The sequence below is a fragment of the Zalophus californianus genome, chromosome 2 (genome assembly GCF_009762305.2).
Source record: "Zalophus californianus isolate mZalCal1 chromosome 2, mZalCal1.pri.v2, whole genome shotgun sequence".
Taxonomy (NCBI): Eukaryota; Metazoa; Chordata; class Mammalia; order Carnivora; family Otariidae; genus Zalophus; species Zalophus californianus.
Window position 1 is genome coordinate 157,901,558 of NC_045596.1, and position 15,695 is coordinate 157,917,252.

The 15,695-nt window shown below is 43.5% G+C and overlaps 1 protein-coding gene across 2 annotated transcripts in view; it reads left to right on the forward strand.

Annotated features, from left to right (window-relative positions):
- Nucleotides 1-475: 475 nt before the first annotated feature.
- Nucleotides 476-15,695, forward strand: part of ENTPD4 (ectonucleoside triphosphate diphosphohydrolase 4) — a 34,386-nt gene continuing 19,166 nt past the window's right edge. For both annotated transcript variants that reach the window (XM_027599540.2, XM_027599541.2), the window contains exons 1-5: nt 476-651; nt 9,783-9,881; nt 11,307-11,504; nt 12,002-12,207; nt 15,083-15,233. In XM_027599540.2, coding sequence (XP_027455341.1) covers nt 9,874-9,881; nt 11,307-11,504; nt 12,002-12,207; nt 15,083-15,233 — 563 coding nt within the window. In that variant the 5' untranslated portion in view covers nt 476-651; nt 9,783-9,873. The remainder of the gene's footprint in view (nt 652-9,782; nt 9,882-11,306; nt 11,505-12,001; nt 12,208-15,082; nt 15,234-15,695) is intronic.

Sequence of the window (15,695 nt, forward strand, 5' to 3'; positions counted from 1 at the left end):
CTCTTCTGGGATTTTAATGGTTGAATCACTCAGTTGTACACCTGAAACTAATGTCACACTGTATGTTAACTAGAATTTAATTAAAACCTTAAAAAAAAAAAAAAACAGGGATAGCAACTGGTAAAGTTGTAAACCTGTCAAGAGTTCAGCGAAAATGCCTAGGTTTTCAAGTGTTATTTTCCATAATCCTTGGGGGCACAAAGGAAAGATAACCGCGGTGTAGTAAACGCACTGCCGCTCGCTGACTACCAGACCAGCTACGACTGGCGGTAACCAAGCCACACTACCCGTTACTTTTGTGATACCAGTGTCCCTTTTGGCACTCACTCCGCCCAGCCCCACCACCGTGATTACCCACAGCTCTGCCCTCCACGCCACTCTTCCTGACTCAGGCCCCGCCTCTGGCTCAGGCCCCGCCCCCGGAGCCGCGCTTCCATCCCCCCCTCCCGGCGTGCGCGCTCCCTGCGCCGGCGGTGACGCGCACGGGCCGGCGCCGGGGCCGCGGTGCTGCTCCCGGAAAGGAGCGGACCCTCCAGGAAGCCGGTCCCGTGCTGCCGCCGCCACCACCGCGCCGCGGTGGCCGTGATGTCCTCCGCTCCCAGCTTCCCGCCGCCGGGAGTCCCGGCCGCCGAATCGGGTGCTGCCGAGCAGGTGAGGCGGCCTTACCGGCGCGGACGAGGGGAGGGTGGGGAAGCGCCCGGCGGAGCTGGGACGGTTGAAGTGTGGGGCCCGGCGCAGCGGCGAGGGCCACGGACGAACCCCTCTGTCCGGGGAGCCCTCCCCGCGCCTGCTGGCGGTCTTCCTGGCGTCGGCGCCGCCCCTGCGGCCCGAGGCGCGCGGCCACATCCGGGCGCCCCGGCGGTCAGTGCCGGTGACCCCGGGCGGCAGGTGCTCTCCCCCAGCCCCTGGCAGGAGAAACTGGCATGGTGCTGTCGCGCCTGCTCCGGTGACCACGCTGGATTTTCACTCTCTCACACTCAGTGTGGGCGGATCTGGCCCCCACTGGGGAGGGACCTGGCCAGGGAAAGGGGATGTTACACCGACTGCTTCTTGCCTGCCGCCTCATCCTAACATTGGTACTTTCAGCCCTGGTTTTGCTTTGCTCTGCTCTTACTAAGTTTTATGCTTTAGATTGCTCCTAGGAAGAATGGAACTAATTGGACAATAAAGTGATTGTGAAAGCAGTGTTTCTCAAACCTGAGTAATGCGTGGACACCTTTTAAGGACACAGATCTCATTCTGTAGAATATGTCCCAGAACTTACAAGAGCCCCCAGACCCGTTAGATGAAGACTGGTGCAGAGCATTTTCAGAGAACATTTATCACTGTTAGGAAAGAAAAGAGATGCTTTACAGTTCTGGAACTTCAATGCTAGAAGATAAACTACAAATCATTAATTCTAAATTAGAGACTCAGATCCCTAGTTTGATTTCACATGGCAGCGTTTACCCTGTCTTGCTTTGCGTAATGAATTTTTTTCAGCCTTGGAGGCTTAAAAGAATCATATTCTTTGTGATACCTTGTATTTGATGTTATTTTGTCTTTGTATTAGGTTTATTCAGTTTGACAGATTAGCAGAATTTTAGAATGTGGTACTAGTTTGCATAAGTGGTTTAATGATTTCTTTCTGTGTTTACCTTAGCATTGATTAATCACTTGTGTCTGTTACATATTGAATCTATGGTTTACATTCTTCCAGGTCTAATTGGAAGGCCTGATCTCAGCTCCTGTGTCTATAGTCTAGAAAGAAGGAAAGAAAGTAATAAAGTTGATCTAAGGATTTATATTGTACATATGTATTCAACATGTTTATTTAAAATAAACAACGCTTGGGGTGCCTGGCTGGCTTAGTCAGTAGAGCATGCAACTCTTGATCTCCAGGTCATCAGTTTAAGCCCCATGCTGGGCATGAAACCTACTTAAGTAAATAAATAAATAAAATAAAATAAAACAAACTACACTTGAATAAAGAGAAGATTCGGAGTGTGGGAAAACATTAGAAAGTAAAACAGGTTAAATCTTGTCAAAGAAAAATACTGGACCAGTGCTTCGAAAGAAGTGTAATATTGAGAGTAGAACATACTAGAAGTGATACTAGTAAAGGCCAGAGGCAAGAATGAGAAGAGTGTATGTGGACAAGAAGAGACCCATCTCACTACAGCAGAGAGATGTTATCTGGGGCTGAGGAGAGAAGTTGATAAAATTAGATGGGACCAGTTGATGGATGTTAAGATTTCAGATGCCACACAGGGAAGTTGGTGTTGACCCATAGGCTCCAGAAGTTTCTTCAGCTGATCATATTTTGAAAGCAGCATTTTACACAGGTGTTTCTGAAGTGTGGCATTTAGAGTAAAGGCAGAAGGTAGTTGATCTGCCTAGAGTTTGTCTTGAGGTAGTGATGTCTGCTGTGGTGATTTTAGATGTGTGAACTAACTGATTTAGATGTGTGTTTGAAAAAGACTTGACAGGACCCAATGAATGATATAATATGTAGACACACAGATAAGTAGGATTCAAGGTTAAGAACCAGGTGACCCCAGCCAATAGTGATATCCCACTTGGCCTAGAGAATTTGGATGGTGTTTGGAATTTGTCTTAGTTTCTGCCAAAAGATTGTGACCCCAGATTTGGACTAAACAAGTTGTAGTAACAGGGTGTCAGTAAGTTCAGGATGTGGAATTGGAATTTGAGGAAAGAGCTGCAGATTTCAGAAATTGCAGAGGTGATGTGGGAAAAGTGTGACCAGTAAAAGGTCATTTAAAATAGGGACCAGAATGTTGCAAATGAATAGTGAGAGGTAGGAAGAGGTTTGATTAGGACTTGCTATTGAAAAATAAAAATTTTAAAAATAAATATTGAAGAAAATGTAGATCGTAAATGCAACTACGTGCATTCTTCTGAAACAAAGACTGAATTAAGTTATTTTGATGTCTTTCCCCACAACCCAGTGAGGCACATCATCCTGCACTTCACTTTGGTTTCTCATTCTCCCAAGGCAGTTGCTTCTTTTTCTTTTCTTTTCTTTTTTAAGATTTATTTATTTTAGAGAGAGAGAGAGGGAGAGAAACACACGTGCATGTGAACAGGGGGAGAGGCAGAGCGAGAGAATCTCTCCAGCAGGCTCGCCGCCGAGCACAGAGCCCGCTGCAGGGCTCCATCCCATGACCCATGAGATCATAACCTGAGCCCAAACCAAGACTCGGACACTCAACCTACTGAGCCACCCAGGCACCCTGACAGTTGTTTCTTTTTCTTTTCTTTTTTTTTTTTTTAAGATTTTATTTTATTTATTTGACAGAGGGGGAGAGGCAGGGAGAGGAAGAAGCAGGCTCCCCACTGAGCAGCGCCCCTCCCCCCACGTGGGGCTCGATCCCAGGACCCTGGGATCATGACCTGAGCTGAGGGCAGACGCTTAACCAACTGAGCCACCCAGGTGTCCCCTGACAGTTGTTTCTTTCTTACAAAGTTCTGCCTAAGTGTGTGTGGGCTCCTTTGATTGTTCAAGGTCCTCTTGTAATCCTGTGATATTTATATCATTCTTTTCTTCGTGTCATCTTACCTTTTCTTACTCAGGTCTAGCTCTTCCAGAGTCTCATTTGTCTATTATTTTGTTTGCTTGTGATTTGAGAATTTGCTAATGTCTGTCTCATTGCATGCTGCATTTTTCACCAGAAGAGCCATTTCACTTTGCAATTGATTTATGTTGTTTTCACTGTTTTCCTTAGGACTAATAGTAAGAAAATGAAAGAGACATTGAACCATGACCTTATGGACTTCTCTCCACTAGAGAATGTTCAGCTAAGGAGGGCCTCCCCACTAGCTGAAATCATGAGTCAGTGCATCTCTCTGGTGGTAGATCTAACACAATTTAAGCCCTTTAAAAACATGGCAGTTTTATGTAACATTCTAAACTCTGGTGCCAAGATTCTTAGCCACAAATACAATTGGAGTTTACGTTTTGAGATCAAATTACCATATTGCTGACTGCTGGGTAATAGTCATACTTTTGTCCTAAATAAAAGTAATTACTTCAGCAGTTTATAAGCTGTCCTATGTTCCTCTCTCTTTAAGCACCAGTTTTGTCACTTACAAAAATAGCCATTTATGCTTTTTGTCAAAATCCTCACGTATTTCAAAAAAAAAGTTCTAAGACAAACACCAGATTAAATAATGTTTACCAAGTTTGCTATGATCATTCTAAACAGTGCAACTTCCTTGAAATGTGTTCCCTTTTCGCTTCTCCCATTGAAAGTGTACCTCTCACCTCCAAGAATCTTTTCCTGTTCCCTAGCTTCCACTGTGCTCTTCTCTGAACTGTTATATGTTACAGCAAGAGTCTGGATGATTTAACATTGCCTTCTGTTATTTTCTTGATTATTTTACGGATATTAGAATTTTCTCTGTAACCAGTCTGCACACTCCTTGAAAACTGCAGCCAGGTTTGTTAATTCTCTGCGCCCTTCCTATCCCCTTCAAGCTCACATCATTGAATCCTTAAAGGTCTTTCTTCCCCCTAGGTCCTTGACTTTAAGCTGTTAACTAGAACATTCTTTTCTTTTGTCCTTAGTTCAGCTCTCACATAATTATCGATTTTTAAAAATGTTCAGATTCGAATTCCTATGTCATGGTTGCTAACATAAGCTTTCTTGATATATCCAGAAGAGAATTTGATGCTGGACACTGGAGATCTCAGTTGAAGGTAGCTTGCTGTTTTGTTTTGTTTTTTTTTAAGATTTTATTTATTTATTTATTTGACAGAGAGAGACACAGCAAGAGAGGGAACACAAGCAGGGGGAGTGGGAGAGGGAGAAGCAGGCTCCCCGCCGAGCAGGGAGCCCTATGTGGGGCTCGATCCCAGGACCCTGGGATCATGACCCGAGCCGAAGGCAGACACTTAATGACTGAGCCACCCAGGTGCCCCTGAAGGTAGCTTGTTAAAAATAGTTTTGTTGTCTCTTCTGCTGATAAAGTTCATGTATGCCTTTTAGGAAATAAAGGCAAACCTAGGGAAGAAAAACAGATGACCTGTTATCTCACTACTTAGCGGTAGCCAACCATGTTAACATTTTGGTTTCTGTCCTTCCATTCCCCTGCTCTGTGCGTGGTGTGTTTTTTTCATGTAATATATCATGGATATCTGTCTCTGTCCATAAGTACAGATCTGCATCATCACTTTTAATAATCACATTTTGCTCCACCACTGCAGAAATGGTCCACGTGTAGTCTAGCCCACCCCCTATAATGCACATCAGTAACCATGTTATGCTATTATACTCAATACTGTCATGAATTTCTTTACACGTTTTAATTTTTTTAAAGATTTTATTTGAGAGAGAGCGAGAGCAAGAGAGTGCACAAGCGAGGGGGGAGGGGCAGAGGGAGAGGAAGAAGCAGACTCCCTGCCAGATACAGGACTCGATCCCAGGGTCCTGGGATCATGACCTGAGCCCAAGGCAGACGCTTAACTGACCAAGCCACCCAGGTGCCCTACACATATTTTAGTGAATTTACCCTATTATTTCCTAAGGTTGAATTTCTGTGTGATAGAGCACAGGGTAAGCATGTTTAAAAATTTTCATATATGTTACCCATATACCCATACCCCAGAAGGTTAGTACCTTTTTAGATTCTCCACGACAGTATTCCCCTTTGTTAGCAAAGTATTGTCAGACTTTAATCTCCACCGGTCTGATAGTGGTGAAGTCTTGTTTTTCTTTATGTTTCTCTAAATATAAATGAAGTTGTATCAGCCATTTGTATTTCTTATTTGGTTAATTTCCAATTATCCTTGCTCATTTTTCTATTTCAGTGTTTTTCTTACTTATTTAGAAGAACCTTTTATATATCAGGGATATTTACGTTTTGTTATAGATGTTTCAAGTAATTTTCCCAAGCCTTGTGTATTTGGGAAGGGATTTTTTTTTTTAAAACACTAAGAAGTCTTAAACTCATATGGTCTGTTTTCTTGCATTTATGGATTGAGACATTGATGTCAGTTGTAGAAAAGCCTCACTGATTCTGAGTTGGGTACATTTTCATCTTACATTTTTATGCATATTTTTAACATCTAATTTTTGAACCATTGGAATTCTCATAAAAGTTGTGATGTAGTAATCTCACCATATTCAAATGCTGAAAGATAGCTACTTTATAAAAACACATTAAAATTCATTTAAACATCTCAGCAATTGAAATTTTTTTCTTTTTTGTGTAAACTTTTAAATCACAAATATTGTTTGTCCCAAGTGTTGGGTACATAGTCTGATATGGATACCATATTGAAACCTGAATGAATTAAAGTGATTTTTTTTCCCCTTCTGTCAAATAGGCATCATTAATACTTTTTACTCTAGTGTGTGTGTGTGTGTGTGTGTGTGTGTGTGTGTGTGTGTTTTATTTCCTCTACTGCATTATAAATTATTTCAGGGCTGGGTCCATACCTGATTCATCTTTACCTCTCCCATTCCCAGCCATCCATGAAGCAGACAATACTTGTGTGACAGGCACTGGTCACTGGGGAAACAGAAGAGGAGGCTGCACCTGGCAATGAGAGGCTTGCCACGTAATGAGAAAGTCAACCACAAGTGTAATACAATAGCCCACTAATGTGATGAGCAAATGCTCTGGGGGTATGAGGACTAGGGACGCTTTCACAGAGGAATCAGGCCTAATTTGTGTTAGTCCACCAATAGGTGGACCCGAAAGAGAGAAGCATTCTAGAAAGGTAGAGGAATGTGGGGCGTTTCGGTGACTCGCTGCTTGTGTTTAGTATAGCTAAAGCAGAGGGTACATATCTGTCTAGTCTGTCGGGATAGGACTAGAAGACAAGGGCAAGATCAGTGCTGTCTAATACAGAAGCTCCATGTGCCTACTGAGCACTTGAAATATGGCTAGTGCAGCTGAGGAACCGCATTTTTCATTTCAATTACTCTAAATAGCCACACATGGCAGTGGCTCCCCCTATTAAACAGCATAAGACTAGACCGTGAGAGCCCTCCTTTACCATCCTAAGGAGTTAGGACTTCTTCCTGAGTGGGAGAGAAAAGTGGGGAGGTGGGGAAAAAAATGGGGCGCCTGGGTAGCTCAGTCGGTTAAGCATCTGACTCTTGATTTCAGCTCAAGTCATGATCTCAGGGTTGTGGGATTGAGCCCCGTGTCAGTGCAGAGTCTACTTGTCCCCCCTCCCTCTGCTCCTTCCCCCTGTTTGTGCTCTTTCTCTTTCTTTTAAATAAATAAAATCTTAAAAAAAAGAAGAGGTGGGGAGGTGTCAGGATTCCCAGTTGTTTTGGAAAGATCACTCTAGTGTGTAAGTTCTTAACATTTTGGGTCTCAGTTGACTTTTTGCCAGGCACTTTCCTAGGGTTTTTTGGTACTAGGAATGCAGCAGTCAACCAAGCCGACAGAAATCTGGCCCCTTGTGGAACTTGACACATGAGCAAGAGAAATGCAGTCACACACCCAGTATGTTAGAGACAAGGATAAGAGTGTGGGTTCTCATGCTGGAATCTCAGCTTTTTTGTGTACAGTCATCTTCTATTAGCTGTGTGACCTTAGGCAAGTTACTTAGCCTCTCCACCTCTCCTGTAAAATGTGATAAAATAGCACCTACCTTGTGGGTCATTAAGAGGAATCAATTAATATTTGTAAGCAAGCAGGGCCTAGCACATAAAAAGCTCTATTTAATAAATAAGTAAAAGCTAAGGGAAAAAATAAAAGAGATGGGTGGAGAGGATAGTTTGATAGATTGGGTGGCCAGGGAAAGCCTCCCTGGGAAGGTCACACTGAGTGAAGACCTGGGGGAAGTGAGAAAGTGAATCACCCAGATGATTTCTGAGCAGAGGGAGCAGCGCGTTCAGAGGCCCGGAGACCAGACGGCACCTGGCATGTTTGAAGACAGCAGGACGCCAGTATGGCTGGTGTGGAGTGAAAAGGGAGGGCAGACGATGAGATCAGAGCAGTGACAGGTAGCGAGGTTCCGTGGACCACGAAAGTCAGAGTAAAGCCTTCGGCATGTACTCTAAATGCAGTGGGAGCCACTGGAGGATTTCAAGTACGAGAGTAAGGGGATCTCGTGCCTGAGCAGGGACGGGGGGAGTGTCAACTTCACGTGAAGAATCTCTGCCTAGGGGCGCCTGGGTGGCTCAGTCGTTAAGCATGTGCCTTCGGCTCAGGTCACGATCCCAGGGTCCTGGGATCGAGCCCTGCGTCGGGCTCCCTGCATGGGGAGCCCGCTTCTCCCTCTGCCTGCTGCTCCCCCCGCTTGTGCGCTCTCTCTCTCTCTCTCTCTGTGTGTGTCAAATAAAATCTTAAAAAAAAAAAAAAATGTGCCTAAAGGTCTTGGATGAAGAATTGGAGAGCCACTGGGTTGACACTGTAGGTAGGAGGCTAACTTGTTAGGCTGCTATTCTGATAGACCGAGCAAGAGATGAGAAAAGGAACAGATTTTAGATAAAGTGAGGTTAAAAAAAATGGAGGGAGGAATCTGTAAGAAACTGGCTGTGAAAGGTAAAGGAGAACAAGGGGTCAGGCCTGACTCCCTCGTTTCTGGTTCAAGCAGCTTGGAGGAATTAAGACTGAGATTGTAGGGCGGGCCAGGTTAAGGGAGAAGGGAGGGTGGATTGCAGTCCAAGCGTGGGTTTTAGGACTCCTTTTCATGGGCTGGTGCTGTGTTCAGATGGAGGTGTCGGTGGATGCTTGAAGATCTCTGCAGCTGTATCTCAGAAGAGAAGCCTGGGGGGCGCCTGGGTGGCTCAGTTGGTTAAGCGACTGCCTTCGGCTCAGGTCATGATCCTGGGGTCCCGGGATCGAGTCCCGCATCGGGCTCCCTGCTCAGCGGGGAGTCTGCTTCTCCCTCTGACCCTCTTCACTCTCGTGCTCTCTCTCATTCTCTCTCTCTCTCTCAAATAAATAAATAAAATCTTAAAAAAAAAAAAAAAAAGAGAAGCCTGGGGTAGAGAAAGAAGTTTTTGAGTGATCTGCTAATTGAAGCCATCAATGAGACTGAGCAGCAGGAGCAGAGATCAGAGTTGGGGGAAAACGGAGCCTAGCCAGGAAGAAGCCCAGGGCACGGCAGAGCAGCCAGGCCTTTAGGAAGGAGACCTGGGGGCATCCTTGCTGCTCAAGGGCTAGGAAGCCGGCAAGGGCAGATGGCTGTCTTGAGAGGCCTGGAAGAGGTAAAGCCACAGAACCAAGGAAGAGGGAGGTCTTTGGATCCAGTAGGTCAGAAGGAGGCCCTAGTTGTCAGCCCCCACTAGCCCTTGTTTTCTTTGCGAATTGAGGCCCGGGAGCTGAAGGAGTGCGAGGCGGTAGCGGGGGATGCGCCGGGGCGGACTTGGAACACGGTACCTTGTGTGGTCCTTTGTGCGTGAGCTCACCTCTCTCTTCTGTGAGTCCGTATTTCAGATTCCCATTCAGTGACTTTTCCTGCCTACTGCCCTGACCCCGAGTCTTCCTTAATTCAGTACCTATTTGATGAGCTGGTATTTTGGGGTCACTGATTGGCTTTTAGGTAGAGAGCACTAACTAGTTGCCAAACTATTACCATCTCTTTCCAATTTTAGCGAGCACCAGACTATTACCATCTCTTGATTTAGGCCTGTATCTCTGACAGCATGAAATTGACTTAGAAGTGTGGTGCTCAGAATAGGCCCTTCTGCCAGCTTCAGTGCAAGGTTCATGTCCCAGATTATGTGTGGTTGGATTTAAACCCGTACTTGGTGAAAGAACATAGATGTCGTCTTGGATTGTGCCATCTTTATGACTTTTCTCACTTTCTGGAACAGGAGGTCTCTAACTCCGGGAGGACCCCATTATTTCTGTGATGGTGTGTGAGGACTGACTCCTAGAACGTTGCCTGGTCTTGGACCCATCAGCATGGGGAGGTGAGTGACGGTGTCTCATCGCCAGTACTTGTAAAACCTGAGGTTTTGGTGCCACAGGAGCAGATCTTTTATTTTTTTTTTAAACATTTTTATTTATTTGACACAGAGAGAAGGAGATAGTGAGAGAGAGACAGCACAAGCAGGGGAGCGGCAAGCAGGCAGAGAGAGAGGGAGAAGTAGGCTCCCCGCGGAGCAGGGAGCCCGATGCGGGACTCGATCCCAGGACCCTGGGATCATGACGTGAGCCAAAGGCAGCCCTTTAACCGACTGAGCCACCCAGGCGCCCCCACAGGAGCAGATCTTGAAAGGAAAAAAAAAATCTGAATTCCAAGTGAAAAGTGTTCAAAGTTATGCTACACTTCTGTTTAACAACTTTGTTCTTCCAGGCCTCACTAGGGCGCCTGTAACAGAAAATGTTCGTGCCAGGTGGATTCTGCAGGGGTTAACGTAGCTTACAGTGAAGGGCAGGTGGGTTGGAATCTGTGAGGGGTTGTATTAAGCACAGTATAGCTGTCTGGAAGCCTTGGAGGAGTGGGCAGGGGATGACACACTCTGTGGAGTGGCCCAAGGACCCACATGGAGACTAGACACTGCAGGTGCAAAATTCCACTAGGTTAGCAGGATATCTCCCCCTTCTGTGAGGTATTTTAGTCCAGGAAGCACTCTTTAAAGAAATTAACCACAAAACAATAACATCTATTCTAAATGTAGCAAGCTTTTTTTAAGCCTACTAATAATCTCTTAACCCTGACATAAACGGAGAAGAAAAGTGTTTATTTGCAAAAATGTCTCAAATAATTCTAAAAACACAGGACATACAAAACTCATTTATTGGCTTTATTATGGGGATGTTATTAAAGACACTTTTTTTCTGCCATTTTCTCACTCAGTCATTGGGGATATTTGCCTTGGGATTCAATGTTAAGAAAGTCTTCCTCCTCCTGAGCTGTTTATATGTTTCTAATCTGATGGACAAGGTTTTGGCCTCTAGACCACCTTTACAGGCCTGTCTTATTACACGTATTTCTTTGTACTGAATTGTTTCTCGGTTTCATCATCCTTAAACAGGAGTTCATTGTAGATTTATATATTTATCATATTGAACTGACTCTTGTCTCTAATTTTTTTGGGGGGGAACAAAGTATGGTACAAATAATAATTACATAATATTGTCAAGAAAGGTAGAAAAACACAGAAGTGTCATAAACATCAGGGTGTAATTTTCATTCATGCAGTTTTATAATAGTAAAATAGCAAAATAGCAATAGGGAAGATGCTGGCCTACAGATACCTCCCTGCAGGTTAACAGGGGTGGCTTGAGCCAAATGTCTTAACCTTGAGATCCGTTTAGGTGAGGAGAGGCCTCTTTGGAGCAGATTGCTTTAAAATCTGGTTAGTTGTTTTTTTTTTTTTTTTTAATTTTAGGATCGGCATCTCCTGTCTTTTTCCTGCTTCCTGGCATTTTAGCATCTCTCCAGTGGGGTGTCCTCGAATTCTGAATACCAATTTACGCCAGATTATTGTTATTAGTATCCTGGCTGCTGCTGTTTCACTTTTATACTTTTCTGTTGTTATAATCCGAAATAAGTATGGGCGACTATCCAGAGATAAGAAGTTTCAAAGGTAAGAGAAAAAACATTTCTAGATGGGATGCTTCATTTTACATTAGGGATTAGGTTGGAAGTGAAGGAGCCTGCAGCTGTAGGAAACAGAATCTGTGCCGAATACAGCATGGCAGGAAAAATTAAACTGTTGGAAACTGTTTGATCATTAACCACCAAATCCACATCGTAAGAGGATTTAAACATAAGCTTCTCCTGTGATATCTTTTAAGCTGATTTTTCAGTTAATGTCAATAGTTTGGGAATAGTTTTGCTTCTCAGAACTTGTTTGAACTTCTTAAAAGGAGTAATGACTGTGTATCTGATTTAGATTATCTTTATCACTGTCACTCGTTTTGTTTTATTTTGACTCTTTAATCATTTGGCAGTTGTAAAAATGCAATTGTGGGTCAGCTCAGAATTCACAGACTTGGTGTATATTTGTTGCAATTGGTCTGTTCAGGTTCAGGATGAGAGTCTCTGTCTCAGTAAAAGCATGTGTTCATTTTTCTGAACAAGGTACTTGGCACGAGTTACTGACATTGAAGCTACAGACACCAGTAGCCCCAATGTGAACTACGGTATCGTGGTGGACTGTGGTAGCAGTGGGTCTCGAATATTCGTCTACTGCTGGCCAAGGCACAACGGCAATCCTCATGATCTGTTGGATATCAGACAAATGAGGGATAAAAACCGGAAGCCAGTGGTTATGAAAATAAAACCCGGTACGTAAAAGATAAATATCTGATTGATAATCAGGTTCTGTCCTTTCTCTCTGAGGTCTTTCATGTCCTCCTCTCCCTCTCCGTGCAGTCATTGCCCTGGTTCAGAGCTCACACCAGGACCTGATTGTTTCACTTTCTTTCCCCTCTTCTGTCCATCCCGCATGAGGCGATTAACTCCTTGATAAAATATCCAAAACCCTGTCTTTCTTGTGTCTTCTGCAGCATTTATCACAGTGCCTTACTCATGTGTCTCCTCAAGTGTTTGCTAGTTGACATTAATTATGGAGGGATTTTTTTCCCCTCTTTGGTAGCCATTGGTCTTTATCCCTATAGACAGGGTAATTTCAGATAACTCATGGATATCTGTACTCTGATACATTGGTATGTATTTCTTTTTTTTCCCCTCATTTTTAAAAAGTGCTCCATTATATTTCTTTTCTTTTTTTTAAAATTTTATTTATTTGAGAGAGAGAGCGAGAGCACATGTGCACAGGTGGGGGAGGGGCAGAGGGAGAGAGAGAATCTCAAGCAGACTGAGTGCAGAGGGAGCCCTGAGATCATGACCTGAGCCCAAACCAAAAGTCATACACTTAACTGACTGATCCACCCAGGCGCCTCCCCCAATATATTTCTAATCATCTACATTATTTAATAAGAGTGACTGTAGAACTTAGAAGAGCTGATGTTATTATGTCCAGTTTTTAAAGCTATCACAGTTTCTAAGTCCGTGTGTTGTATAAAAATTGGGATTTGCTTTCTCCATTAAACAGTTTAAATCTGTGGTTCTCAAACCTTTTTCTGTATGTACACCATTTCCATGGGCATTGCCCTTCTGTCAGAAGTATTAGGAATGGAAGGTGTCCAGGAGTACCTTGCAATAGGAATTTTATGTCTTGATAGTTGATAATCACTGACTTAAACTGGACCACAGGGGTGCCTGGCTGGCTCAGTTGGAAGAGCATGTGCCTCTTGATCTCAGGGTCATGAGTTCGAGCCCCATGTTGGATGTGGGGATTACTAAAACAATAAAATAAACTTAATAAAACAGAGGACCACAGATCTTAATAGAGATTCAGCACTTTTATTTCATCTTGCTAGTGTGTTAAATAGTAAAATATTAAACCCAAACAACCCAAGGAGTTTATCTTGTAAAATATTAGAGAATGTTGATAAAAAAATAATTATCTTAGCTTCTTCTCTCCTATTTCAAATATGTAAATGTAAAGGAGGTTCAGTTTTAATGATAAAATACTTTCCTCATAAAATGGTTCCTAATGACATTGACTGTGGGCTCTTTGAGTCCTCCCCATTCTTCACTGAAAAATTTAGGCCCCACTTCCTTCTTCAGGCAACCCTTGGTTGATTATTCTTTGATGTTTGGGCAGCTGGGCACCAGCATATTGCTCAGAAAATCCAAAACCTCTACCTCATTTCTTAGGTTAAAGACAGGGAACTTAATCTGAGTCTCTCATATAAGCATTATTTTGATGTCAAAGTGCATCTCCATGAACAAAGATCATCTTTTTTCTGTCTTAATGAATGACCGAAATTTTAGTTTTCTGTTATCCCATTCCTTAAATTTTGCTGTATTCCTAATCTAGAAACATTTTCAGGGTTAAAGTAATGTTGATCAAATAAAAAATTCACCAGAAGATTGAAAACTAGAACTGTATAAAGCACATTGCATTTCATCTAGCTTCACATACCAGGCTCCATCAGTGATTAAACTGCTCACATGAAATAAGATAAAAATCTTTCATGCCTTGGAGTTGTCCTTTGGGACATCATCCCGGGCTTAACATGGTTCTTTCTGATGCTACAGAAAGTGTTGGAAGTAGAAATTCAAGTACCTTTTTATAACACTTCTCCATCCTGAAGCAGGGACTCTCATGTATAGCATTTCAGCAAAGCTCTCGAAATTTCCTTACTTAATAGATTCTGGATAGGTTGGGGCTTGGCGTCTGTTAAAACAGCATTGTATGTGGAGTAAAAAAAAAATCTGACTTTTGGTCTGTTTTCTGCTGATTGCTCTGACAAATCACTTAATCTTTCTGGATCCACAGTTTCCTAATCTGTGAAATGAGAAATTTTTGGACTTCTAAAATTTGAAGCCAGGAAGACACCCTTTGTATAGGGAATGGTCGAGGGATCGCCAAGACTGGAGGGTAGGATATGTTGCATCAGGCTGCCAGAAGGGAGGAGGAGAAGTGAAATAATGTGAGAGGAACCAGGGAGAGGCAATCAGTGACACCCAGAACACATACTGGGGGAGGGAGAGGGATTTTATCCAGAATCCTGGCTTGGGCTGCTGGTTGGCTAGTGATGGTGGTCACTGGGGTAGGTCCCAAGCAGCAAGAGTAGATTTGTAGTGGAAGTTGAGTTCAGGTTTGTATATGTGTATATGTTGAGTTTGGGGGTCTGTGAGGACAAGACCTGGCCATGTCTAGTGGACAGTTCTCACATACTGATCTGGAGGTTGGGAATGTGATCTGGGGGCTGCTGGTGAGATTTGGAGATCTGAGACACAAAGATAGTGGTGGCAGCCAAAGGAATGAGTGAGCTTGCCTGAACAAAGTGGGAACCTGTTCTGGAGGGCAGGCGCGTGAGCTCACGTGCTGTTGGTCCCAGTGTCTGACACATAGTGGTTGCTCAATTGGGTCTGTTTTTTGGAGACTGAGAAGAGAGCATAAGACTGAACATTTAGTACCACCACCACGTAAGGAAGAGAGACTGTGGAGGTTGTTGCTAGAGGGAGAGGGAAAAACTAGGAGAGTGTGGTGTATAGCCAGAATTTCTCTCAAATGAGCCACATTGAAGAAACATAACTTGTTAATTAACTACCTGGTTGTTAACAGAAGTGTCCTTTTTTCTGTAGGCATTTCAGAATTTGCTACCTCTCCAGAGAAGGTCAGTGATTACATTTCTCCACTCTTGAACTTTGCTGCAGAGCATGTACCACGGGCAAAACACAAAGAGACACCTCTCTACATTCTCTGCACAGCTGGAATGAGAATCCTTCCTGAAAGGTGATCCTCTGCATGGGGTCAGGGCAGGCCAGGCCCGGGGCGGGTGGCCGTGGTTGTTGGTGCTGGTGGTAGTAGCGGTGTATGTATTCCCCACCTCCCCCTCCGCCGTCCCTTTTCCTTCTCTTCCTCCTCTTCCGTTATCATCACCGAAAGGAAGACAGTATAAATTCTTTCTTCAAATTTGGAATAGTACCACAACTGTTATTCCAGATATTCCAGAACTTAGCCAGAACTCACCAAAAATTGTTTTATGTATCTGTTTATTACTACAAATAGTAAACTATAAAGTAAACAATAAACTATAACCTATAAAGTGGTCATAAAAAAAAACCCTGATTTTGTGTGTTATTAATTTAACGATTGCAGTTGTAGTTTTACATCTGGGAATCACAGAATTGACACAACTCATGAAATTCCTTCCCAAAATAGTTTTATTCGGTGAATTACTTTGGATTTAAAATT